Raw genomic sequence first — 24,271 nt, 5'->3', positions numbered from 1 at the left:
TTTGCCAAGTTGGTTACAGCTCGGTAATTTTGTGTAAAAGAGAGATTCGAAGTGTATGGTCCGAAGTGTAACGAAATGGAATCCCGACTTCATAGTGAGCATTGTAGTTTCGACTTTCGAGTAGCTTTTAATTATGCTTCTCTTTAAAGTCTAAGCTGGTTAAGCTCTACGCAGTACGAAGGCAAGCAATCAAGCATATTACTGCTCGCAAGTCGCAATTACATGAGGTAATTTCGACGCTTCGATTTTGTATTTGAAGAAATAAATTCCAGAAATTGGAAAATTTTCCTGTTTTTGTCTGAGAATTCCGCATTTCTATACGTAGTTCTTCCCGATTTTAGTTATATTCTTCTTCTGGAATGATCTCGTTTCCGTTTCATTGCAGTTATTGTTTCCGGCAATTAATGGTGTTATCGAAGCAGTTTGTTTGATTGAGGTCTCTCGAAGGAATTTCTGGTTGTTGAGCTGACGACGGAAGACTATTCTATTACCTGTTGTCACTCGATACATACTGCGGCATTTGCAGCTTGTTCTGGTTTTTTCTGAGTGTAGTTTGTACAGTGACCAGTAGCATGGGTGAAGGTAGGCTAAGGAAGCCTGAGAGCCGTAGGGGGAACTACAGTAAAGATGCCGTGACGAGGAGTGAACTGTGGATTGATGGATTGATTTGTGCTTTTGAATTTGTAAAAGGACAAAGCAAAGCAGGCAGGACGAGATCTTATTCCAAAGCTGTATCTCGTTCTGAGACTGATGATAGGGATGGTAAAACTCAAGCATGCAGTTATGGAAGGCATAATGAGGCTAATGCTCAAAGTTCCAATGGGGAGAGTTTACTGGAGTCTGCCTCTCTTATTGAGCCGGGAAATCAGGAGAATACCCCTGGGGATGAGACTTATAGTCAGTGCTCTCAACTTCATGCCATGGATAGTCTTGCCGGAAGCCGTTGGGTTCCTATTGGTTGGGCTAGAATTTCAGAACTTGTCCAGAAGGTACAGGTGGATGCTGGGTTTTCGAGTCAGCAGTTTGATTTCAGGGACGGTGAAGATGACCTCACTGTTGCTGATGTAGCTGCTCCTTACTGGGAACGTCCAGGAGGGCCTATATGGTGGTGTCATGTTGCTGCTGGTCATCCTTTTGTGGATTCATGGCTTACCAATGCTGATTGGCTGCATCCTGCAATCAGCAATGCTTTAAGAGATGAGAGCCGGCTGATTAGTGAAAAGATGAAACATCTACTTTATGAGGTAGAATGAGTTCTTGGTTTGTTTTCCACTTTTGCTTGATGAACTGTATGCCTTTCATGAAATATCACAACTCTATGATGGTTACAAACATATTGCATTTTTAAGAAGGTGCTCACATTTAAATTATAACTTCTTTACTGTGCATTGAGGGTTTCCCCTTGGAGGTGAGGTAGTCAACAATGGTGATGGTAAAATTTCCAATGGATTGCATACTTTATCTATATATATATATATATATATATATATTTTGGTTTGGCACTAAGGTACTACAGAGTATGTTAGATACTTGCATTAACCTGACCATTATGCTATTCTGTTTTGTTTTCTGAATGGCAATGAATTTTTACTCCTTTTGTTCCAACTCATGTGCCATGCTTTACTTTTGGAATGCCTTAGAATGTTATACATTTCCATTTTGGGAACTTTTTTGTCTTCACTTTCTGATTCTATCTTTTTCCAGTTTTCATATTCAACTTTTCAAAATACATCATCTTGAAAAGAAATGATATAGAATAACTTCAAATTTCAATGTCAAAAATGTTTAAAAGTGGCTCAACATACATCCATTTCTAGAAATGCTATTCCATTCTTGGTCTCTAACTACTTTTAGTGCTTAAACCATGTGTAGTCACTGTCACTGTCAAACTATATTGAATAAACTGGAAGGATGTCTATACGATATAGAAAAGTGCCTAATTTGTTCATTTTTGTGAAGACTAAAATACCCTTGATTTTATCTTTCCTTTTTAATTTATTAATTATTTTAAAACAATATTCAAATAAAACTTCTTAATTAAGTTTATGCTAAAAGACAACTATTGCCTTGAGTAGGAACTATGAATATCCTTCATAAACTTCTTGAACTATAAGTATACTGTTAATCATATATTCAATTTGAGATTTTCAAACCATGATAACAAAATTACAGAATATATAATAGCATACTTATAAAGTTAACAACATAAAATCTGAGTGTCATAGGCATCAAGTCTCTGATCTTATCATGATCTTTAACATAGCAAATAAGCAATGCCATCGTATGAAGGATAGGGGGAAATTACTTTTAGGGGCTTGAAGATGGTGATTGTGGTGCCATTTTGATGTGCTTTAAATTTGTTCAGGTTCCAGTCAGGGTGGCTGGAGGGTTATTATTTGAGCTATTGGGGCAATCTGCTGGTGATCCATATCATGATGAAGATGACATTCCTATTGTACTTCGTTCTTTCCAAGTTCAGAACTTTCTAATTACTGCTTTGCATATCAAAGGATCAGCAAAAGGTGTGAATGTTTTGGGAATTACAGAAGTTCAGGTATTCTCTTTCAAGGACTTCTTCCCCTTGTTTCTGTGGCCATTATCATTTGGTGCCTTTTGGGGTTTAAACATTAAATAGAATGTGCACTGGATCTTATAGTTTTAACTAACTTTTTTTTTTTTTGGTCAAGACTATAGATTATTTAGAAATATATATATTTTTATTATTGTCTTCTATTAACTTTAATTGTTCTACTCTTTTAGTCTATTATGCACGATTTCTTCATTCCAGGAACTTCTTTTTGCTGGTTGTTATAATACACCAAGAACAGTACACGAGATAATTGCACATTTAGCCAGCCGCCTAGCACGTTGGGATGACAGGTAATAATCATTCTTTCATATCATTATAGTTACAAGTATGCACCTCTGAGTTGGTCTAAGTAGTATAAAATTCATACTTATAGATTTGCTCATTGGTTACTATCATGGTGATTGATATCAACTTGATGTTCTTCAATGTCAAGATTATTTCGTAAATCAATATTTGGTGTTGCTGATGAAGTGGAATTGAAGTTTGTGGACAGGTATCTTGCACTTCATTGTTATCATAGGATAGATTATTGCCCTTTCTGTCACACTGTTTTATCAAGGCTCTTTCTTTGTGCATAGGAGGAACCAAGAAGATCCAAATCTATTTGGTATAATCCTCAACCAGGAAATCAGGAGATTATCAAGACAGGTCTGCCTTCCAACCCATTCTTAGAGGCATTAGTTTCTTCAAAATTTCAGAACAACATTAAAGAGTCAATCATGGCAAGTTTTGTTGAGCATGTGTAATGCCAATGATTGAAGAGTTCTGTATATAGAATAGTTTTCTTGTGCATTATGTGTTTCTGTCCCTTATGATCTGCTTGTGTAGAAGTTTTAGGTCGCATTTGAATTGAACCGTGTTTACTGTAAAATTGCATCCCATTTAGAAGCCAAAAGGAGTGTGAGAATGTAAATATTATCAGATATTTTGAGAGGAGTGATATTTAAGATTTTTTGTCTTTCATTTTTTTCTTACTAAACTACACTTGAGGTCATATTAAATGCTTCTTTATGTGAGTTCTTCCATTCTACTACATCAAATTCAAGTCAGAACTGCAATATTAGGCAGCAAGAAAATTTAACCATTCATGTCATAGGTTATGGTACCAGTGTGAATAATTGAATATGCAATTTACCAGATGTAAAATATTGAAAGAGGTATATAAAGTGCAGTCAAATTGCACATTCTCAGTTATCAAATTCAAGTCAGAACTGCAATATTAGGCAGCAAGAAATTTTAACCATTTGTGTCATTGGTAATGGTATCAGTGTGAATAATTGAATATGCAATTTACCAGATGTAAAATATCGAAAGAGGTCAGTGCAGTCAAATTGCACATTCTCAGTTATGTAACTAAGTTGCACTGTTCATTAATATATTATATAACTGAATTATATTTTGGACTATGGCTTGTGACAGCCATGCATTTTAAATTTCAGTACGTGCAAAAAGTAAATAATTTATCTCCTACTGACTACATGAATTTCAGGTTATCAGAGTTAAGTGGTCGCTGCATGCAAGGGAGGAGATTGTTTTTGAGCTTCTCCAACATTTGAGGGGGAGTGCAACAAGAAGTCTGCTGGAAGGAATAAAAAAGAGTACAAGGGAGATGATCGAGGAGCAAGAAGCAGTCCGCGGGCGCTTATTTACTATTCAGGATGTCATGCAGAGCAATGTTCGTGCATGGTTGCAGGTTCGTTTACAAATGCAAGTGCATACAAGTATATTTCTATATTGTTTGGGATGATAACACATTAACACTACAGTTTCAACACAATATATGTCCATATTTCCATGTTTGGTTGGCATTATCATGCATAGCCAAATTACAAGGCACATTCCCTTAATCTTCTATTATAGATTTATAGTCACTAAATTGTGGTAGGCATCCACTTTTTGAATTTGTTCCACTCTGTCATATTCGTGATTTTTTTTTTTTACTTTTTTTTTTTTTTGTGATATGTTAAGGGGGGAGAAAGGATTGTTTTTGTGTGAGCACAAGGCAGACCGCAGATGTGCTTTTTAGTAAATGAATAATACATGTTTGTGCAATTGTGCTTGTGTAGGAGGGAGGACTTGTTGTCTTCATATGCTTAATGATGTTCTCTGTTATGATATATCCAATGGAACTATAAATATCAATGATTTACTTCTAATGCGTGGTGCATCTAACTTGTGCTATTTGCCAGGATAGAAGCCTTACAGTTACCCATAATTTGGCAGTCTTCGGTGGATGTGGCCTTGTTCTAACAATCATAACAGGGCTTTTTGGAATCAATGTGGATGGAATCCCAGGCGCTGAGAATACGCCATATGCATTCGGTCTGTTTACAGGAATCCTTGTTTTTCTCGGCATTTTGCTGATTATTGTCGGGTCGATATATCTGGGGTTGAGAAAGCCCTTCAGGGAAGAGCAGGTTGAAGTCAGGAAGTTGGAATTGCAAGAGCTAGTGAAGATGTTTCAACACGAGGCTGAAACTCATGCTCAGGTTCGTCAACCTCTTTCTCGACATAACTTGCCCCCAACAGCTGCTGATAGGTTTGCACAAAGAGCAGATTTTGTTCTCATCACTTAGCTTATGGGGTAAGTGTCAAGCTATTCATGTGCATTTGATTCGATGAATATTTGAATTCGATTTGATTGTTGTCCAATTGAGTTGAGTTCGAGTAGTTTGAACAACGAATCTTACCAAATTTGAGCATCTTAGTAGTCAGTCTAAGTAGCCAACGTGCTCAATCAAGTTTTTTATACATATATTATAAATGTAGCTAATATTATTTGTATACTCTGTATTATTATATATATATAATGGTCAGAATCAAGATGCAATATTGATTTTTTGTAATAATATTTAATTGTGAAATGCTTATTAAATATTAATATAATTTGTGTAAAAGAATTGTTATTAAACACATTCAAACCAAGCTCCAATAGCTTGAATTCACAAATATCATGACAAAAATTTAGACCTCAAATTAAGCTTCGAGCATTGGCTAATCCCTCAGCTCGATTCAATTACACTCCTAAGTTAACTAACCTAAACTTGTACTCCTCCCTTTTGTTTGTGTAGTTATTTGAATGACTAATTTGGGGATTGGGATAATATAGGAGGGAGAGGGAATGTCCCCTCGTACAGCTAAAGGTAGGGAAAGATGAACAAAGCATATAAACAGTGCAATGAAACAAACAATTTTACCCAAAATGGAGCATATACCAAAGGGAGTTTGGTCATCTACATAATACAGTAAACTTAATGTCATAAAAATCCTCAATAAATGGGTGCAAAAATCCATAGATTATAGGTAAGTTGGACAAAGGATTAATATATATTCACAATACAAGTTGCTATCCTCACATGAAATAGATGAGCACCACCTATCAGCATTTACTATATATGGTGATCCTTCGTTCATTCCCTATGGTTATTTCAACACATCATTTCAGAAGAGATCTGGTAAGATGTTCGCGAGCAGTAGCAAATGCCTGACTAATGGTCTGTAGAAAAGAATGAATCGAAGAGATACGGTTAAGTTCACAAGATATTGTTCGACGATGTAATAGGCTTGAGCATCTTGAAGTAGTGAGGATAAACAGAGAGCCAAAAATTACCTGCTCGGTCAAAGGTGCTGCAGCATCCAAGCTATTACTGGCAACTTTACCAGCAATAACATTTGCATCCGTCTCAAGAACAATTCTGCATAACATTTACGCAAACACGTAGAGCTTTGTTAAGTTTTTAACTAACTCGGTCTTTATAAACTTTTACTAATATGCCTAAAAATCCAGATATAGTTTATCTACACACGTCCGTTTTTTGGGGTAAGATGGGGTAAAATAATCTTACCCGCCATCAACTATTTCATCCAGACACAGAAGAATAAGATCCAAATTATCAAGTGCCTCGCTCTTTTCTACAATTCCCCTGAGAGAGCATTTGCAATAATGAGTTCATAATTGCTTTTAAAAACCCAGTATAAGATGGTTAAGCTTGCTCTTGCAACTTACCTAAGTAGAATACCAACTGCATCAAAGAACGCTTGGAGCACTGTGGATAGAATAAGCTCGTTTTCTTCTTCACTTCCCGTAACAAAGAAATGAAGATCTTGGACAACCTTGTAAACAATAATGTTATTCTCAAACATCGTTATTTCCGCTGCAGACAAAGACAAGGAGTTAGATTCAACAGAGCAAAGCAGAATCCCCGTTTCCATCTCACCCTTGGGGAAGGGCCATATACTATAGGAGATGAGGTATAGAATATAATAAAGCAGTTAAATACCCTCAAAATCTAGCCATTATTCATGATTGTGAGCTCATATGCATAAAAAAGTTTGAGTTTTAGGTAAAGGATAAGAGTGCAAGCAGAAGCACTAACCCCTTCAAGACTGTCTAAGTCGTATACCATAAATCTAAGGTCCCAATAAAGAATTCTTCACTCTGAATAACTAGAAGTTGTTAGTCAATCAGACTCTCTGCCTAATATAAACCTGGATTGATGGGTACAAGATATTCATTATATATCACATTCAATTACACACCAACACACCATTTGTGGTTCTGAGTCAAGTATGGGACAAAAATGGCTAACGGTCTACCGTTCAAGAGGCAACACAGCAGAATGTCAACTATGGCTGGAGATATGCTTAAGTGCAACAAGTTCTTATTTTCAATGTGATACGCCTGAAAACTATTGAAGAGTTCAATACTAGAAACTCTTTAATTGGTTACAAAACAAAAGTCCCACAAACCACTTAAAACCGTGTAAAATAGCATCAACAATCATGAAAGACAAGAAGATTCATAATGGCAAAACCACTAAAATTCACTGAACAAAACCAAATCCAAAAAGCCTCAAATGTACAGAGAAAGCACGACCTAACCTTCTGTCCTAGCATTAGTCTTCTGAGTCTTGGCAAATAGGGCCTTCTCATAAGCTTCCTTTGCTGCATTCGTAGGCCAGTCGTCTGTATAGTACTTGACAGCAACACGCTTTCCTTCCGAATCCAGAAGTAAAACATTCTTAACCGAAGGGCAATAGTCCTACACACACGAATGCGTTCTCCCAAGTCATTAATTCATCCAGCACAACTGTTTTCCAACTTTTCCCTTTTCACATATCCTTTTATCAGTTATCACTGTTTTTTTCTACTTTACCTTCTCGCATTTTTGACAGCAGGGTTTTAGATCTGATAAAAATATCACTGATACTTTTTCATTTCCAGTTTTTGATAATTTTCATGAAGGATATCAAGTTCAAGTAAATCAAAAGGAATTCCAATAATTCCGCGAAATTCTGAAAATGTGTATAGTAATTATCAAAATCAAACTGTACAAATTTCGCAATATATTTTATAAATATGTAAATGAAACTTAAAATTCATTATATTACCTACAGAATACATACAAACGTAGAGAGAGAGAGAGAGAGAGAGAGAGAGAGAGAGAGAGAGAGCTGACCATTGTGAGGAAGCTAGTGAGTCTTGACGGAAAGATCTCCGCACCTCCGGACAACTGAGAGAGAGAGAATTTCTGGAAGAGAGAGAGTACCTGTAAGTATGGTGTAACTATTATAATTATTATATTATAATTATAATTATAATATTATAATTATAATTTAAATCAACATTATATAGATGGGCCAGATCTAGGCCCAATTATATATTGGGCCGAAGCTGCATCGTCACCAGTCCATCACATTCGCCGTCATTTTTCCGGCGCCATTTTTTTTTTTTTTTTTTTTTTCCTGAAGCGTAACCAACTTTTCCACAACCTTTGTGGCCGATGTCGATGATTCGAATACTTCATTCTCGTCTATCCTCTCTCTCAAACGCTCAGGTAACTCTCTCTCTATCTCTCTGTATATGTATGCTTATGTGTGTGTATATATTTGGCTGTGTTGGACTAGAGTTCTGTTGAATTTTCGCAGGTTCCACTGAAAGCATCTTCTCATGGCTTCAGCAAAGCTCATGGACGGTATTTTTCTATTTCTTTCTGGAATTATCATTTCTTCTTTGACAGGACATTTTTAGTTAGGGATATGTGTATATATGCAGTGTAATTGTCTCCTGAGTATTGTATAAGGTGTAATTTATAATTTTACATGTAATTTTAAATTTGTAATACAATTATGTGTTTCTTGTGCATAATTTCTATCACAATCAGATTACAGGAATGCTGGAATCTACTTCTCTTCTGCATTTAAAAATAATTGTATCATTTCTATGTTTTGCATTCACCTACAGCTCAAGTATTTCTGTAGCTGGAATACTCCAGGTTCATGTTGGAGTGACATCAAATAGAAACATCTATAATGGAATTAGGGCTTTTTGTACCGCTGAAGGTGCGTCATTGCATTAACTAGCATGTTTAGACATTCTTGTTAAGTGTGATTTCCTCTTCTTCTTTTTTTTTTTTTTTTTTTTTTTTTTGGGAGTAGGAACTTTTTGAGTGTCATTTTTTGATTTATTGGGGATTCAAATTAAATGTGTGGTCAAGTGCAACAAAAATTTAATCCCGTGAAAGGTTGCTTCTGCCGTGTTTCCCTTCCAGAAAGCAAAGCCATTTTTCTTCTTTCTTTTTCCTCTCTATTTTGTGGGAGGGGGGGTGTTCATTGTGCTTTCAGGCAGTGGGAGAAAGGGGTTTTCATTGGGGAGGTGTTGTAGGGAGACATTCTTTTTTGGTTATGTGTAACAAAAAATCATAATTGCCACTCTTCTCTCTTTATTCTCTTGCTTCAGAGTAATTTTTACTCTTCAGGGTCTTAGTTGTTTGGTGCTCGAAAGATTTCTTAACTTAGAAGTTAAAAATTAGCAACCAAACCTTCATAATAATCTTCAGATTTTCTTATTCTTAAGGGCATACCATGATTTCTCGGTTAGTTATATTCCTACATTTTTCTGGGTTTGCACGATCCTTCTCACTCTGGAATCATGTTTTTGTTTTCTCTTTGATTCTTTCCTTTAATTTGTGTTTGTTTTTGTTTCTAATTTTTCCTTTTTTTAAGTTGGTGGCTGTAGAATGGGGTACTAAAAGGGTGGTTTTTCAATTGTTTGGTTGATATGTCAGATTTGTCAATCAAGAAATGTGTGCCATGCAACACAAAGGACTTGAGGCCTATGACTGAAGAAGCTGCAAATACATTGATGTCACAGGTTTGACTGCCCATTACTGTCTTATGCCTACTCTCTGTTTTCTGCTACTAAATTGTAGAGCTTAAAAGTACAATCTTGACAAACATCTCAAGTTCCACGACAAGGCACCCAAACTGGAAAACTCATAACTCTTGATACCTTATGGTGACTCATTTGTGAAACCCTAATCTGCCTTTTACCTTTTTCTATCGTCATAGTCAATTGAGCTTTGTTAACCACCCTTCAGTTTGAATGTCAGAAGCTGTTCCACCTTTCTTCTTACCCACTGTCCTCTTCTCTTCCTTCCAAGGCATATACTCTCTATACAATCTTCCTTGTTACATAATTTTATTCATTTCCATGTTTAGGTACCTGAATGGAGTTTGGTCAATGAGGGTGGAATACTGAAGTTGCACAGGTCTTGGAAAGTCAAAACTTTCATTAAAGGACTCAACTTCTTTGAACTGGTTGCTAGTCTTGCAGAGACAGAAGGTGTTTCATAATCTACCTACGATTTAATTGTGTAGAATCTTCAGATATCTTCACTTGGGGATTTATGTCTTTATCCATTCATATATGTGTGTTCTTCCATTTGATGGTAATCTGCTTCTGTGAATACTTTCAATTGTTGTCAAACATGTCTACTGCCTATACATGTGATGGCTTTGAAGTATAATTTTGATGAGGTCTAATGGGAAGCTAGTTCTCTTGTAGCAAACCCTTGTTCAATTTCACCTTAGTTCATGAGGGTTTAATCTATTTAAAGGCTTCTAGATATTTTTTTTTGGTGAGTTTTAAAGGCTTCTAGATATGCATATCTTCGAAGACTTTAAATCTTGATCTGGAACCATAACTTCTAATGAAGGATTACTTCCATGATGTTATCAGCAGTTTTGCTTCTGGCACTTGTAGTACTTATAAATTGCCTATGTTTTATCATTAATCAGTGATTTTTGAATGTTACCATAAATGCTATCTGCATTGTGTGGTTTATACCAATTGAGTTAAAAACTGAAAGACAAATTTGTTTTCCCCTTTACCACTTACCTTCTTTCTCTTTCAGTGAAAACTTCCACAAATAGATTGCTTTTGCTAGAAGATGACTTTAACCTCCATAGTAAATGTGATTTCTTGTTCTGGGATGCAGGTCATCATCCAGATCTCCATCTTGTCGGATGGAACAATGTGAAAATTGATATATGGACACATGCCGTGGGTAAGGATTTACTCAGATCAGCAGTTTTGATTAATTTATATTTCTCATTGACTATCATCTTCCAATATATGTACGTCTGTACTGAATACTCCTATTCTGTCCCAAAAATAAACACCATGTTGTCATTTTCCCAAACTGGTTTTCTGGAGTGCTTGCATAGTATATTTATGGTATGATCTGAATTCCTGCAGGTGGACTTACAGAAAATGATTTCATACTTGCTGTCAAGATTGATAGGCTCAATGTTAAAGAGCTTCTGAGGAGGGAAGTTGCTAAACCTACAGTACCCAGCTCTTAATCTTCCAACTGAGGTTTGAAACCAATGAATAAGTTGTTTCTTCCATTGTAAAGCAACATATGTGGATGTGAATCTTAAGTCTGTCAGTTAAACCTTAATCTTGTTTCTTTTCTGGTTTTAAGGTAAATTTTGTGGGTGGTTTTAAGTTTTAACATAAAGCTTGTTCTGTAATCACACACTGCAATTTTGATAACATGATACATTTATTCCATGTTTTCACTCTGAAAGTTTGAGTTTTCTGGTTCCTCATGCACATTGCTTCTGTAGTTAGTAGGCTCAAGCCATTGTTAGAACTTAGAAGTTCAATACATATAGATTTGAGGTTGAAGTGCCATAATAGTACAAGTTCATGTAAAGAACATCTAACACCCCTCCTCTCACTAAAACCTTCAAAAGAAAAAATAAAATGGATGCCTATTCAATCCAATAATATCATTGTAATCTCCACCACCATTTCCCAATCTGATGCCTTTCTGTCAACTGCAACTGCTAATGCAAAAATTCCAAGCTCCAATGCCAAGTAATTTGCATTCTTCAGATTTTGAAGGGAAAAGGCTTGGCATTGTAGATTGGATATAAACATTTGCTGAGAGAGTTTGTCATTCAAGAACCCAAAAGATCTAGTGATATCACCTGCAAAACAGCCAATAAGAACTTTAGTATGCATCAAAACATTGATTCAGCCTTAACAGCTAGTGAAGATGTTATCAGATTTGTAATAAACACTGTTCTTATATCTTAATCATTCCCCGATTTTGGTTGTCCAAGTAGGACTTAAATAGATGGTTTCATGTCCATCATTATCATCGTCGTCAGTTAATCTTAGCCATCATGACTTTATGGGGTTTACATATATAACACATGCAGTTGTCAAGGTATAACTTAGTATGGAGTACATATATATGGAATGTCAATATCTTCCCACTGGGAATATACCACTTACCATATAGGGAGACAAGATAGTTTACCAGATTAGAAGAAGAAGAAGCTATTGCTATAGAACAAACTGAACAAACATGTCTGGTTCTTTATATGGTAAGGTATATTATTGTTTATACAACTTCTACTGGTGAAGGTAGATAACTGATAACCTGAAGCTATCAGAAGATAATGCAAACAGAATTGACAGGCCATTGAGGGATAGAAACTAGAAAGTCTCTGGATTAGTTAATCTACAAGTTCAACTTCTTTTGCTATTTCTGGACATCAACATCAAGAACCAGACATTCTTAATCCTATGCTCTTGTTTACTGGTTGAATTCTTAGTTTTGATCAACTGTTCTATAAATAAGGAAACATAGTAATAAGAACCTCAAGATTACCTCCTCTGAGGTCTCATCTGGATACAGGCTTCTGCAGAAGGGCTGTCAAATAAACCTCCTGATTCTTCACCCCAGAAGTATCAGTCTTGTCTGCCACAGCCCACTTCACCTTCTTGTACCCCAGCTTCCAAATCAATGGCTGAAAGACCTTTTCCAAATCCACTTTTTTGCTGAAGAAATGGTCCAGCCAAAAGTACCCACCACCTCTCAGCACTCTATCCACATCAAAGAACAAGAACTCCATCATAGTTGCAGGAATCCACCTATTCACAGCATGCCCACACCTCACAAGATCCATCACTCCATCAAACACTGGCAGCCTCTGCTGCAATGGCACATGTAGTGGCACCAACCCCCTCAGTGCCACGGCCTCGTTGTAGGGCGCCCCGAGGTTCATGGTGGTGGTCACCACTGTCATATTTTGCAGTTTCATTTGTGCCGCGAAGGTGCCTGTCCCACCGCCTATGTCCAGCCCTAACCTAATCACACTCTTGGCTGATTTGGCAATTTGCAGTAGCTGTGGAATTGGCAGATCTAGATCCGATTTGGATGAGAAGAATCTGGATTGCTCAATTTTCATATCAAACCCCATTGCAGGGTTGGACTTGGCCAGGCAGCTGAAGCTCTTGCAGTTGTAATTCTTCCAAATCACCGCGTTTTCCGGCAGACTGGAAAACGGATTCTTCGGGAGCGAGGAGGTCGGCGCGGCGGTGGCGGTCCGGGAGAAGCACCGCCGCCGCGGGAGAGGGTGGCAGCCGCGGAGAATCAGAGACTCGGCAATCGCGGAATCCGCAGGGCAGAGGGCAAAAGGAGTGTAATTCATGTACTGATGGAGCAAATCCGGGTAGTCCTTACAAGCAGAAGCTATGGGAGACATATGGGCGTAGAGAAGAAGATCGGAAGGGATAGAAACGGAAGGTTTCCTGGAAGACGGAGGAGCCGGCGACTGGAGGCTGGTGAGGTGGTTGATGGTGGCGCGTATGGTTTGGAGCTGGCGGATGAGGTGGTCGGGGACGGCGGCGACATTGGGGGCGGGGGAATTGGACTGGATGTTGGAGGAGAGGTGGTAGAGGGAGAGGATGTTGGTGGCCACCATAGCCATCAAGAGAAGCATGTTCAGACCCATGGTGAAACCCATTACACCAACAAGATTTTTTTTGCGGTTCACTTCCCCTTTACTATCAGTTTCCAGCACAAAGCTTCTTCTTCTGCCTTTGAGAGCTCCTTTGGAATCTTTTATTAATTTCTTCACTCATCTATCGCCGCTCACTGAATCTCACTGTTAACTAACAAGTGATGCATTAATTATTGGTGAAAACACCATTACTGCTCCACTAGTGCTTAAACCTACTTTAAGTCATAGTACAATCCGTAATTCCGTAAATGCACTATGCACTTAGGCGTAAAGGAGTAGCGAGTGAGTGAAGTATGATTTTTGTATCAGAATTTTATAAATTTAAGAGTTAATTATCAAAATGGGTCCTTGACTATAGTGAAATTATTAATTTAGTCCTTGACTATTTTTTTGATCAATTAAGTCTTTCAACTTTAAAAATCTTAATCAATTTGGTCCTCCGTTTGTTCGACTGTTAGTTAACCGTTAACTTGAGACCAAATTGGTAATTTGCTCTAATCAAGGGACCATTTTGATAATTAACTTTAAGGGTGGGCAATTCAGTTTAGTTTTCTCGAACCGACCCGTACCAAACTAGTTAGATTCGGTAATATACCGAACAACCGAACGGTAATAGATTCTTGTATACCGAACGGTTCGGTAAAAACTCGAACCGAACTGAATTTGTTCGGTAAAAACCCGAACTGAACCGAATACCGTTTGAACTTTGGATTGCTATTTTGTTATATATTAGACTTTGGATATGGACTATGTAAACACCATAACACATAATATAGAACTTTTGATAATAAACCATAAAGAAATCAAATAAAACATTCACGAGAGATACCCGTGATAATATGAGCTGAACGGCAGAGCAAACAGCAAAGGACTTGGATTTACTTTTTATTTATTTATTTTATTATTATTATTTTATTTTTAAAAAATCAAACGGTATTCGGTTCAGTTCAATTTTTTACCGAACAATTCTGATCGGTTTTTTATCGAACTGTTCGGTTGTTCTGTATATTATCAAACCAAATTAGTTCGGTTCGATTTGGTACGGTTCAGTTCGAGAAAACTAAACCGAATTGCCTACCCTAAAGTTAATTACCAAAATGGTCCCTTGACTATAGCGAAATTACCAATTTGGTCCCAAGTTAACGATTGACTAACGGTCAAACAAACGGATGACCAAATTGGTTAAGATTTTTAAATTTGAGGGACTTAATTGGTTAAAAAAATAGTCAAGGACTAAATTGGTAATTCGCTATAGTCAAGGGACCATTTTGATAATTAAGGGTGTGTTTGGAAACCTGGAAAATGAGTTCTGGAAATCATTTTCCAAGTTTTCAGTGTTTGGATGTGCCTGGAAAATCAAGTCAACGGAAATCATTTTCCGTTGACTTTGGAAAATAGGCTTGTTTTGGAGGAAAATGACTTCCCATTTTTTTTGAGGGAAGTCATTTTCCAACTTTTACACCAACATCACTCCACCACCAACATCATCAACACCATACCACCACCACCTCACTACCACCATCACCACCACTATACCACCGCAACCACCGCCACCACACCACCACCATCACACCACCACCACTACCACCACCAACACCATACCACCGCAACCACTACCACCACCAACACCATACCACCGCAACCACTACCACCACCAACATCATCAACACCATACTACCACCACCACCGCTGCTACCACCACCACCACCATACCACCACAACCATCGTCGTCGCCACCGCCACCACCATACCACCGCCATCACACCACCAACATCACACCACCACCACAACCACCATCGCCGCCGCCGCCACCACCACCACCATACCACCGTCACCGCCACCACCACCGTCGTCGCCACCACCACCATACCACCGTTGCTGCCACCACCACCAGCATCACACCACCGCCACCGCCACCACCACCATACCATCGCAACCACCATCGCCGCCGCCACCACCACCACCATACCACTGCAACCATCGCCACCACCACCACCATACCACTGCAACCACCGCCACCACACCACCACCACCACCATACCACCGCAACCATCGTCGCCGCCACCACCACCACCATACCACCGCCACCACACCACCACCACCACATCATCGCCACCACACCACCACCATCACACCACCACCACTACTACCACCGCCGCCGTCGGCACCACCACCATACCACCGTCGCCGCCACCACCACCACTACCACCACCGCCACCGCCGCCGCCGCCACTGCCACCACCACCATACTACCGCAACCACCGTCGCCGCCACCACCACCACCACACCACCGCAACCACCGTCGTCGCCGCCACCACCACCATACCACTGAAACCACCACCACCACTGCCACCACCGTCATACCACCACCAGTTATTATTATTATTATTATTATTATTATTATTATTATTATTATTATTATTATTATTATTATTATTATTATTATTATTATTATTATTATTATTATTATTATTATTATTATTATTATTATTATTATTATTATTATTATTATTATATAACAAATAACACCACTACCACTACACCACCATCACCATAATATTTTTGATATATTATTAGTTATTTTTTTATTATATTTAAAATTATTATTATATTATTATATATATTATTATACATGTTGTAATATTCTAAATAAAATAATTAAAATATTTAATTATACAATTCTACCCATTTTCCAGAAAATGAACCAAACACACAAAAACAGTTTTCCAGAATGCAACCAAACACTGGAAAGGAAAATATTTTCCGGAAAATGACTCATTTTCCAGAAAACACTTTTCAGAAGTCATTTTCCTGCTTTCCAAACGGACCCTAACTCTAAATTTAATTTTTACCAACATTCTTTTGGTCAAACTCGTTCCACGATATCTTTAGCTAGTAAAAAAGTCTTTCTAGTATGGAGTATTATATTGTTGTAAACGGAGTTACAACAATATACGGTACACTCAACTCTACCTCTTGTGTTACAAGGTACATTTCATACGGTCTCTTATGTTACAATGTATGTTTCATACAGTTGTCTCTTATGTTACACTTATATAGCAAGCTTTGCGCTGCTTCTTACATCTACGGCAAGCTTTGCATTGGTTCTTACTTCAACGGCAAGGCAAGCTCCACACTACCTCTTACATCAATAGTCATAATGGATATGTGTGATGGGTGTCAATGCGGGTCGGCTCGCCCCACCCCGCGGGCCGGCTCACAAAACAATAAGGCTCGCGGGCCTAACTTCAAAAATAAAAAAAAAAGATATTATTTTATTTAAATAATTTAACTTAAATAATATTAAAACTTTAGGTGTGTGGCTTGTGTTCTTAAGGTGCATCATTTTAATGTTTAAGGTGCGTTGTTTTGTGTTAACTGCACGGGAAGTTATCTCTGCACCAGAACTCATCCATATATATATAGTAGGGTTCCAATGAGAACACTTGCTTAGGTGAGAACGTAAGAATAAATCGTGTGCATCTATCTAATTGTCTAGATTAGATTAAGTGTGTGCGAACGCGAATTAAATGTGTACAAACGCACTTAATCGCGTCCGCACACACTTAATCTAATCTAGACCATTAAAAAATATTATATGGATGCACATGATTTGTTCTCACGTTTTCACCTAAGCAAGTGTTCTCATATGATCCTAAATATATATATATATATATATATATATATATATATATATATATATATATATATATATATATATATATATATATATATATATATATATATGTGTGTGTGTGTGTGTGTGTGTGTGTGTGTGTGTGTGTGTGTGTGTGTGTGTGTGCGTGCGTGCGTGCGTGCGTGCGTGCGTGCGTGCGTGCGTGCGTGCGTGCGTGTGTGTGAAGATTACTTTCCGTGCGGATAACACAAAAGGACGCACCTTAAGTGTAGAATTGACGTACATAACCTTAAGCATTAAAATGGCGCACCTTAAGTACACAAACAAAGCATCTTAAGAACACAAATCACACACCTAAAATTTTAAAATGACGCACTTTAAGTTTCAACAATTGACACACTTTCTTAAGGAAAATCACGCACCTTAAAAAAACAACGCACCTAAAACTTTAGATCGATGCACCTTAAGTTTCAATAAAAAATGCACCTTAAGTTTCAATAAAAAATGCACCTTAAGTTCTCCACTAAAGAACTCACACACCTTAAGCACATAAACTATGCACCTTAAGTTTGGCCAATAACCACGTTCACCGGTGCTTGGAAATGTGTAACATTGTTGTCGCTCCCACCATTGTTGTTTCTAACATGATCGTCGCCATTGTTGTTGATTGGCAATACATGATTTTCCATTTTCTTCAAGGAAAAAACGAACAAAGAAATATAGTTTTAAAAAAAATTAAGAAGAGTGTTATATTAATAAAAAATTATATACTAAAATAACTAACCAGGAATAATTGAGGAATTAAAAATTATTATTTTAATAATAAATGTACTTTGAGATTCAAACTTTATATAAAAAAAATTAAGATAATTAATAAACCAACTTTTAATATAACTTATGGTACATTTGGTTTGCAGAATATGTCTGGAATGGAATAGGCCTATTATGGTGTTTGATAGAAACTTTTATTCCCATGAACTTTGTTTCTAGGAATGACCTAATAGAGATTCCTGACCCCACCCCCTTCCCCCTCCTTAGGTATTAGGCTATTTTTGAGTTTTCAGAAATAGCTTAAAATTTATGTTTCCTATTTTACCCTCATCTCATTTTTCCTTGCAATGTTTCTCTTACTCGAGCTACCACCGCCCGAAACTGCCATGACGCCATCTGCCGCCACTACCCACGCTGTAGGCCGCCGCAACAGTTCGTCAGAGAAGAGGACTTGGTCCAGATCTGTTGTCATCCGTCGGATCTGCTGCTGCTCGCCAGTCTACTACTCGTCGTCCAAGTTCACGCTGAAAAAAAGGTCAACCGCCTTCGAGCTTCGCCGTTCTACTTGTTGTTGTCTCGATCCGCCGTCACTGGAGCTCCACCATAGCTGTCATCGCTGACTAAGGAAGCAAGAGAGGGAAGAATCGGGGTCGCCTCCTCTCAATGATCATATTTTTCTGGTCCGATCATTGATCGATAACCATCGAACTCTGGTGATGGCGAAGCACAACCGGCTGATTTTCGGCGAGGGGAAGTGGTGAACAAAGAAGCAGAGGGTGGCGATGGGTTCGGGGAGCCTGGAGCTTCGTGACCATATGTGTCGAATTCCATCATCCGTGGAGGTTATTAATGGCGGAAGCTTCCTCTGAGTGGATCATTATTGGATTATTATTTGCTGATTAACGTGGTGAAAGCTTCTGATGTAGTTAGGGTTTGCTTACAAATAATTCAAGTAGATAATAATAATAATAATAATAATAATAATAATAATAATAATAATAATAATAATAATAAATTTTGTACACAGACATTTCTATCTTTTAAACATATATTCCATTTATATTCCTTTAACCAATCAAATATTGGAATACAATTCATAAAGTTTAATAACCAAACAATAGAATATAATTCTTATTTTATTTCTTACCTATTCCATTCTTTATCAAATAACATCTTTATTCCTTCCAAATTTATTCTGAACCAAACTTGCCCGTTAATGTTTACGAGGGTACAAGAATCACACACATTCACACCTGGATTTGACGGTGCACGCACCATGAAGAGCGTGATTGGTGGCATTTGACGGTGCGCGTCCACCTATGCAGCAATGTTCACGTAGCCGCATCTAACCGATGACCAAATCGAAAAAGGAGAGAACCGCCGCCGTCAAGGACACGTTTGGTTGTAGGCAATCAGACATCTTCTTCGTGTCATACACGATGAAATAATGAAAAAAATTAGAGGAATATGTGTCTGCAAACGCATTTTTCCTTGTAAAATGCCATATTTATCTCAGTTCCTGAAAACAGATCAAATTTCGCCAAAGTATTACGTTTGACCCTTCAAAATTGAAAACTCCAGTTTCGTACTTCCGGTTGTGAGTCGAGAAAGACGGACAAATTGCCTTTTCTCTTCCCTTCTCAACAAACATGTCCTAAACTCTTTCTCCTTTCATCGCTCGCCGCTGCTTTTTGTCTCCCCCGGCCGTTCGCCTCACCGGCACACTCTTCATACCAAATCCCCTTTTATTATTATTATTTTTTAATATACATTAGGGGAATCTTTGGCTAAACTAATCTAAATTCCGTTTATATTTTTGAACCGGAGATTGTGTCTGCATTGGTAAGATCGCCGGTTTTTTTTCTTGTCCGGCGACCCAAAATGGAGAAGGAGCCTCTCCTCCAATTCTCCTCCCTGAGGAGAGTGCGCGCGCCGCCGCCGCAGCAGCCGCTATCGCTCTGGCCATTACCGGAGCACGCTGAACTCACCATCCCCGCCACCCCTCCTCACCCAATGACCCCTTCAGAATTCAAGGAAAAGCTAATCTTTGGGGGGTCTCCTCGTTTCGCCTCAACCACCAATCTCGATGCTTTCAACTTCAATAATAATGCCGCCTCTCCTTCTCCTTCTTGTTCATCTTCCGACCAAAGATCCAACAATGACCACCTTCCTTGGCCGGCGAAACCCGAGAGCAAAGCCCGGGCAAAATCCAATCTTCACCGTTGCAGGACCGCCCCTGCCATGGCAACAATCAATGAGGTTACGCACAAGTCTCCACCTTCCCAGCAACCCCAGTTTGGTAACCAGTCAATTGTGAGGCATTCTGTGGTGCTTTTGATCATTTACTTGGCTCTTGGTGTGTCTTTATATACTTTCTTTAGGGAAAATTTTACTGCCTCTGAGACCCACCCTGTGGTGGATGCTATTTACTTTTGTATTGTCACAATGTGCACTATTGGCTATGGGGACATAACCCCTACTACCCCTGCTACAAAGATGTTTTCCATTCTTTTTGTGCTTGTGGGGTTTGGGTTCATTGATATTTTGTTGTCTGGGATGGTGGGTTATGTGCTTGACCTTCAAGAAAATTATCTGTTAAAGACTCTTAAGTGTAAAGGTGCCCATGATCCTGGTTCCTATATAATAGATGTGAAGAAGGGGAGAATGAGGATTAGGACGAAGGTGGGGTTAGCACTCGGGGTTGTGGTTCTGTGTATTGGGATAGGTGTTGGTGTTATGCATTTCGTTGAGAGGCTCGGGTGGTTGGATTCATTCTACCTGTCGGTTATGTCTGTTACTACCGTTGGGTATGGCGACCGCGCATTCAAGTCGTTGCCTGGTCGGGTTTTCGCGTCGGTTTGGTTGCTGGTGTCCACGCTCGCGGTTGCCCGAGCCTTTCTTTACTTGGCTGAGGCGAGAGTCGATAAACGCCATCGGAGAATGGCGAAATGGGTGCTCGATCAGAGTATGACTGTTTCACAGTTTCTTGCTGCAGACATTGATAACAATGGCTTTGTGAGGTTAGGACTTTTTGTTCCTATGATCTTGTTTGATTTACGCCTTGTTTGTTCATGTAGAAGCCTAGATAATACTATGTTTTACTGATTAGTTGCAAAAGAACAAAAAACAAAATGGCATAATTCCCTTTTGTATACAACCTCGTACCTATAAATATTCTAAATTGTTGTTAATGTTATTAGGTTGTTCTACTAGCCTAGTACTCTGTGAATAGATACTGCTTGATCAATGCTAGCCATTATATTTGGCCTTGTGGTCGAGCGGCATAGTTGTGGCCCCTCAAATGAGAGGTCTCGGGTAGGTTGAGAAAGTAGTGCTTCAGTAGGCAGATATTGACTCTTTGTGCTTCAGTAGGTTGAGAAAGTATGTATGAATTATGAACAGATACTACATTGTAATAGAGTCAATAGCATTTAAAAAAAATTCATGTGAGATTGTTTAAATGTTACGGTGAGAATAATGGCGGGATCATTTGGAAACATCTTTAGCTAGTTTTTCACTAGTGTTATCTAGCCTGGAAATCTTAGCATAAACTTCCAAGTGATTTAGCTAAGATGGAATTGGTATAAAGATTATAAGAGTTATCAGTCGGGGGTGGCCTGAGAACCCTATATGTGTATGTATTAATCAATTAGGAATCCGTTTTTAGTACAAAGATGAAGTATTTATACACGGAGAAAGAAGTTAGCGGTTATGATTTATGAACATGTCAATGTTGTTTAGAGATGTGGAACATGCCCGTTATTAGATTGATTTGGAGTTAGTGATAACGGCCTACTTTGTCCGGGTGATTAGTGCTAGAATCTAAGATTGGGCCAAGGTCACTGAATTAGGCTGTAATGCACATGAGTCAAACTACACTGAAAGACTGAATCCAATCAATTAGCTATTTATATGTGCTATTCTTATTTGTTTTCCAATTATGATCATTAAGCCGAGGTGATGATGCATTGGGTATCGCTTTTCTTGGTTCTGTAATACTTGACAGTAAACCCGAATATGTAATCTACAAGTTGAAGGAGATGGAGAAGGTGTCCGAGAAAGACATCCTGCTGATCTGCAGACAGTTTGATAAACTGGACCCGGGCAATTCCGGGAAGATTACTCTCGCCGATCTGATGGAAAGTAGTCAATGATCACAACATCCGTGGGCCATAGCTGCAACAACGACGATGAAACAGACAGAGCTCGTGGCATGCAGGGTCTCGGATTTGGCATTACCATCGCGACAACAAAGAGCCATTTGACGATCGTTCAATTCTTCTACGAGAGCTCTCGTGCATGATCGATCTGTTGTTCGTTTAAGTCTGATGCGTGCTGCTCTTCAGAAGATTATCCTGCAGTTCAGAATAGGATGGTACAGATCATCCTGTGCTGTCATTTGTTTTGATTCAGAGTGGATATAGTTTTGTTAGCTGTTAGTATCATCTGCCTAGTTAGGTTTTTGTAAAGGAATTATGTATTCAATGAGATAGAGAATTGGAAAGTTTATACAATATAACGAAACTAGTCACATTTTAAATTTACCTTCTAATTGCTGAGCATATAATCATTAATGTGCAATTCAACTATTTGCTAGCTTAGGTTTTTAGTTGAGATGGACTACATGCTTCAATTTGGTATCAGAGTCATGCAAAGGTTATTTAGATTTTATTTTTAACTTAGGCTGAGATTAACCAATCTGTATTTGATTATTTAGATTTTATTTTTAACTTAGGCTGAGTTCAACCAATTCATACTCCGTTTTTGATTAATTAGATTTTATTTTTAACTTAGGCTGAGATCAACCAATTCATTAGCAACTGGCGAACAAAAGATCGAGGGTAATGGGAATAGCATTTTTTATATGTGGAAAAAGACGAGCAAGAAAAAAATAACGTGATTAAGTCTCTCTAACACACACAACTATTAGGACATGTCTAACATTATCAAGACGGGTGTTGAGTCACGTGTAAAGCCAATATGAAAATAAGGAGTTTTTATGATTTTTATAACAAAATAAGAAGTGATTAAAAATGTAGATAATGAAATTGTGTATGATTTATCTTATTATAAGCTTGACCAAAATTTTGAAGTTTTAAGTTTGCAGTTGGAGTTAAACCTACTCAATGATTAAATCATGTCAAATACACCATTATGTGCAAATAATTATCTAACATGCTTTCCACACTCGCGTCAATTGCGGAGAAAATTACTTGGGAAAATGCAAAGTGATCCATTATGGACTTTAATATATAAAATTATAAACTCGTAAATTAAAAAAAAATGTTAATGAGAGAATATTTAATGGTGGAATGAAGAGCAGGAAATAGGGAATAAAAAACTTTTGACTTATATGATAAAAAACCATGTTAATGGTGGAATCATGAGAGAATATTTAAAATACATTTAGAAAAAAAAATAAATAAAAAAATTATTTACCAAGCCAGTGGTGAATTCAGACGTAATGTAAATGCTCAGATAGTTATTATGGATTTTCTTCTATCACTAAAAAAAAATTGTTTACCAGTAAAAATTCAAAAAATCAAATATAATATTTATAAAGTTCAAATTTATGAAACCTGTTTATTAAAATTATTATGGATCTGTCCTTATGTGTATCTTTTTCTAATATCAGGACAAACCATTTCGAATAAAATAATGAGAGTAGAGAAAACAGCCGGCAAAGATCTGAATCCAAAGTAATCTGGATGAAGACGTGGGTTTAGTGGCCGGTTTTCCTAGTTAAAATAATGACTAAGGGTTAAACGTCTTTGCACTACATATAAAAATATAAAATTATAATTGGGTACCTAAATCCTGAACAATCTAGATTGCATGATTGGGTCAAATAGTTCACTTTTGATGGTAGCAAAAACACATGATAAGCGTCGCGGTGTGAGAGTTACAACCAATATAGTGAGTTCTTTACTAATATATATATTAGGCACTGATCTTTTCACTTAATAGATCGTTGAGCAAAAGTGATTTACCTCATTCATATCATATCGGGTCGAGGTGTGGGGATAGAGGAATTTCACATTTCATGGCAATGATATTTGTGAGCTGAATGACTCAATTACAGTTTTGCATGTAATTGGATAACCTGCTAGTCAATTCTTTGCCGGAATGTCGTCGGAGTTCCGCTGACCTGCTATAGCAGGTCACAACTAG

General features: G+C 37.9%; 5 protein-coding genes across 6 annotated transcripts; 3 read left to right on the top strand and 2 right to left on the bottom strand.

Moving 5' to 3' along the window:
- Window positions 1-52: 52 nt before the first annotated feature.
- Window positions 53-5,391, top strand: LOC109165435 (zinc transport protein ZntB-like). The gene is made up of 8 exons (XM_019314189.1): window positions 53-227; window positions 386-1,244; window positions 2,366-2,554; window positions 2,789-2,880; window positions 3,024-3,083; window positions 3,169-3,238; window positions 4,080-4,283; window positions 4,780-5,391. The coding sequence occupies exons 2-8, from the start codon at window positions 573-575 to the stop codon at window positions 5,164-5,166; spliced, it is 1,674 nt and encodes a 557-aa protein (XP_019169734.1). The 5' UTR covers window positions 53-227; window positions 386-572; the 3' UTR covers window positions 5,167-5,391.
- A 378-nt stretch (window positions 5,392-5,769) lies between these two features.
- Window positions 5,770-8,160, bottom strand: LOC109165439 (coatomer subunit zeta-1-like). The gene is made up of 6 exons (XM_019314194.1): window positions 8,049-8,160; window positions 7,472-7,631; window positions 6,597-6,744; window positions 6,436-6,513; window positions 6,201-6,285; window positions 5,770-6,086 (listed from the first exon to the last, which is right to left on the bottom strand). Exons 1-6 carry the CDS (start codon window positions 8,049-8,051, stop codon window positions 6,027-6,029), a joined length of 534 nt encoding a protein of 177 aa, XP_019169739.1. The 5' UTR covers window positions 8,052-8,160; the 3' UTR covers window positions 5,770-6,026.
- A 135-nt stretch (window positions 8,161-8,295) lies between these two features.
- LOC109165438 (putative pterin-4-alpha-carbinolamine dehydratase) lies at window positions 8,296-11,451 on the top strand. Its single transcript, XM_019314193.1, has 7 exons — window positions 8,296-8,426; window positions 8,518-8,564; window positions 8,834-8,931; window positions 9,657-9,742; window positions 10,090-10,213; window positions 10,869-10,937; window positions 11,129-11,451. Exons 1-7 carry the CDS (start codon window positions 8,373-8,375, stop codon window positions 11,233-11,235), a joined length of 585 nt encoding a protein of 194 aa, XP_019169738.1. The 5' UTR covers window positions 8,296-8,372; the 3' UTR covers window positions 11,236-11,451.
- A 71-nt stretch (window positions 11,452-11,522) lies between these two features.
- LOC109165437 lies at window positions 11,523-13,995 on the bottom strand. The gene is made up of 2 exons (XM_019314192.1): window positions 12,558-13,995; window positions 11,523-11,868 (listed from the first exon to the last, which is right to left on the bottom strand). The coding sequence occupies exon 1, from the start codon at window positions 13,693-13,695 to the stop codon at window positions 12,571-12,573; it is 1,125 nt and encodes a 374-aa protein (XP_019169737.1). The 5' UTR covers window positions 13,696-13,995; the 3' UTR covers window positions 11,523-11,868; window positions 12,558-12,570.
- Window positions 13,996-19,450: 5,455 nt separating this feature from the next.
- On the top strand, window positions 19,451-22,614 carry LOC109165436 (two-pore potassium channel 3-like). 2 transcript variants are annotated; one of them, XM_019314191.1, is made up of 2 exons: window positions 19,451-21,120; window positions 22,107-22,614. In XM_019314191.1, the coding sequence occupies exons 1-2, from the start codon at window positions 19,982-19,984 to the stop codon at window positions 22,252-22,254; spliced, it is 1,287 nt and encodes a 428-aa protein (XP_019169736.1). In that variant the 5' UTR covers window positions 19,451-19,981; the 3' UTR covers window positions 22,255-22,614. The 2 variants fall into 2 exon arrangements, with proteins under 2 accessions (XP_019169736.1, XP_019169735.1); XM_019314190.1 differs by having other exon boundaries at window positions 22,053-22,614.
- Window positions 22,615-24,271: the final 1,657 nt, after the last annotated feature.

Source organism: Ipomoea nil, unplaced genomic scaffold (genome assembly GCF_001879475.1).
Source record: "Ipomoea nil cultivar Tokyo-kokei standard unplaced genomic scaffold, Asagao_1.1 scaffold3069, whole genome shotgun sequence".
NCBI lineage: Eukaryota > Viridiplantae > Streptophyta > Magnoliopsida > Solanales > Convolvulaceae > Ipomoea > Ipomoea nil.
The sequence above is the reverse complement of the archived record's forward strand: the minus strand, read 5'-3'. Positions and strand labels throughout refer to the sequence as shown.

What these genes read in the sequence shown, in the direction of transcription:
- LOC109165435 (XM_019314189.1), top strand. Translation starts at nt 573, where the DNA reads ATGGGTGAAGGTAGGCTAAGGAAGCCTGAGAGCCGTAGGGGGAACTAC. An exon ending in CTAGCACGTTGGGATGACAG is followed by an intron (nt 2,881 to 3,023) that starts GTAATAATCATT and finishes TTCAATGTCAAG; the next exon opens with ATTATTTCGTAAATCAATAT. An exon ending in GAATTGAAGTTTGTGGACAG is followed by an intron (nt 3,084 to 3,168) that starts GTATCTTGCACT and finishes CTTTGTGCATAG; the next exon opens with GAGGAACCAAGAAGATCCAA.
- LOC109165439 (XM_019314194.1), bottom strand. An exon ending in GACTAATGCTAGGACAGAAG is followed by an intron (nt 6,745 to 7,471) that starts GTTAGGTCGTGC and finishes CTTTGTCTGCAG; the next exon opens with CGGAAATAACGATGTTTGAG. An exon ending in CAGCACCTTTGACCGAGCAG is followed by an intron (nt 6,087 to 6,200) that starts GTAATTTTTGGC and finishes TCTTTTCTACAG; the next exon opens with ACCATTAGTCAGGCATTTGC.
- LOC109165438 (XM_019314193.1), top strand. Translation starts at nt 8,373, where the DNA reads ATGTCGATGATTCGAATACTTCATTCTCGTCTATCCTCTCTCTCAAAC. An exon ending in TAGTCTTGCAGAGACAGAAG is followed by an intron (nt 10,214 to 10,868) that starts GTGTTTCATAAT and finishes TCTGGGATGCAG; the next exon opens with GTCATCATCCAGATCTCCAT. An exon ending in TATATGGACACATGCCGTGG is followed by an intron (nt 10,938 to 11,128) that starts GTAAGGATTTAC and finishes GAATTCCTGCAG; the next exon opens with GTGGACTTACAGAAAATGAT.
- LOC109165437 (XM_019314192.1), bottom strand. Translation starts at nt 13,695, where the DNA reads ATGGGTTTCACCATGGGTCTGAACATGCTTCTCTTGATGGCTATGGTG.
- LOC109165436 (XM_019314190.1), top strand. Translation starts at nt 19,982, where the DNA reads ATGGAGAAGGAGCCTCTCCTCCAATTCTCCTCCCTGAGGAGAGTGCGC. An exon ending in GATAACAATGGCTTTGTGAG is followed by an intron (nt 21,121 to 22,052) that starts GTTAGGACTTTT and finishes ATGATCATTAAG; the next exon opens with CCGAGGTGATGATGCATTGG.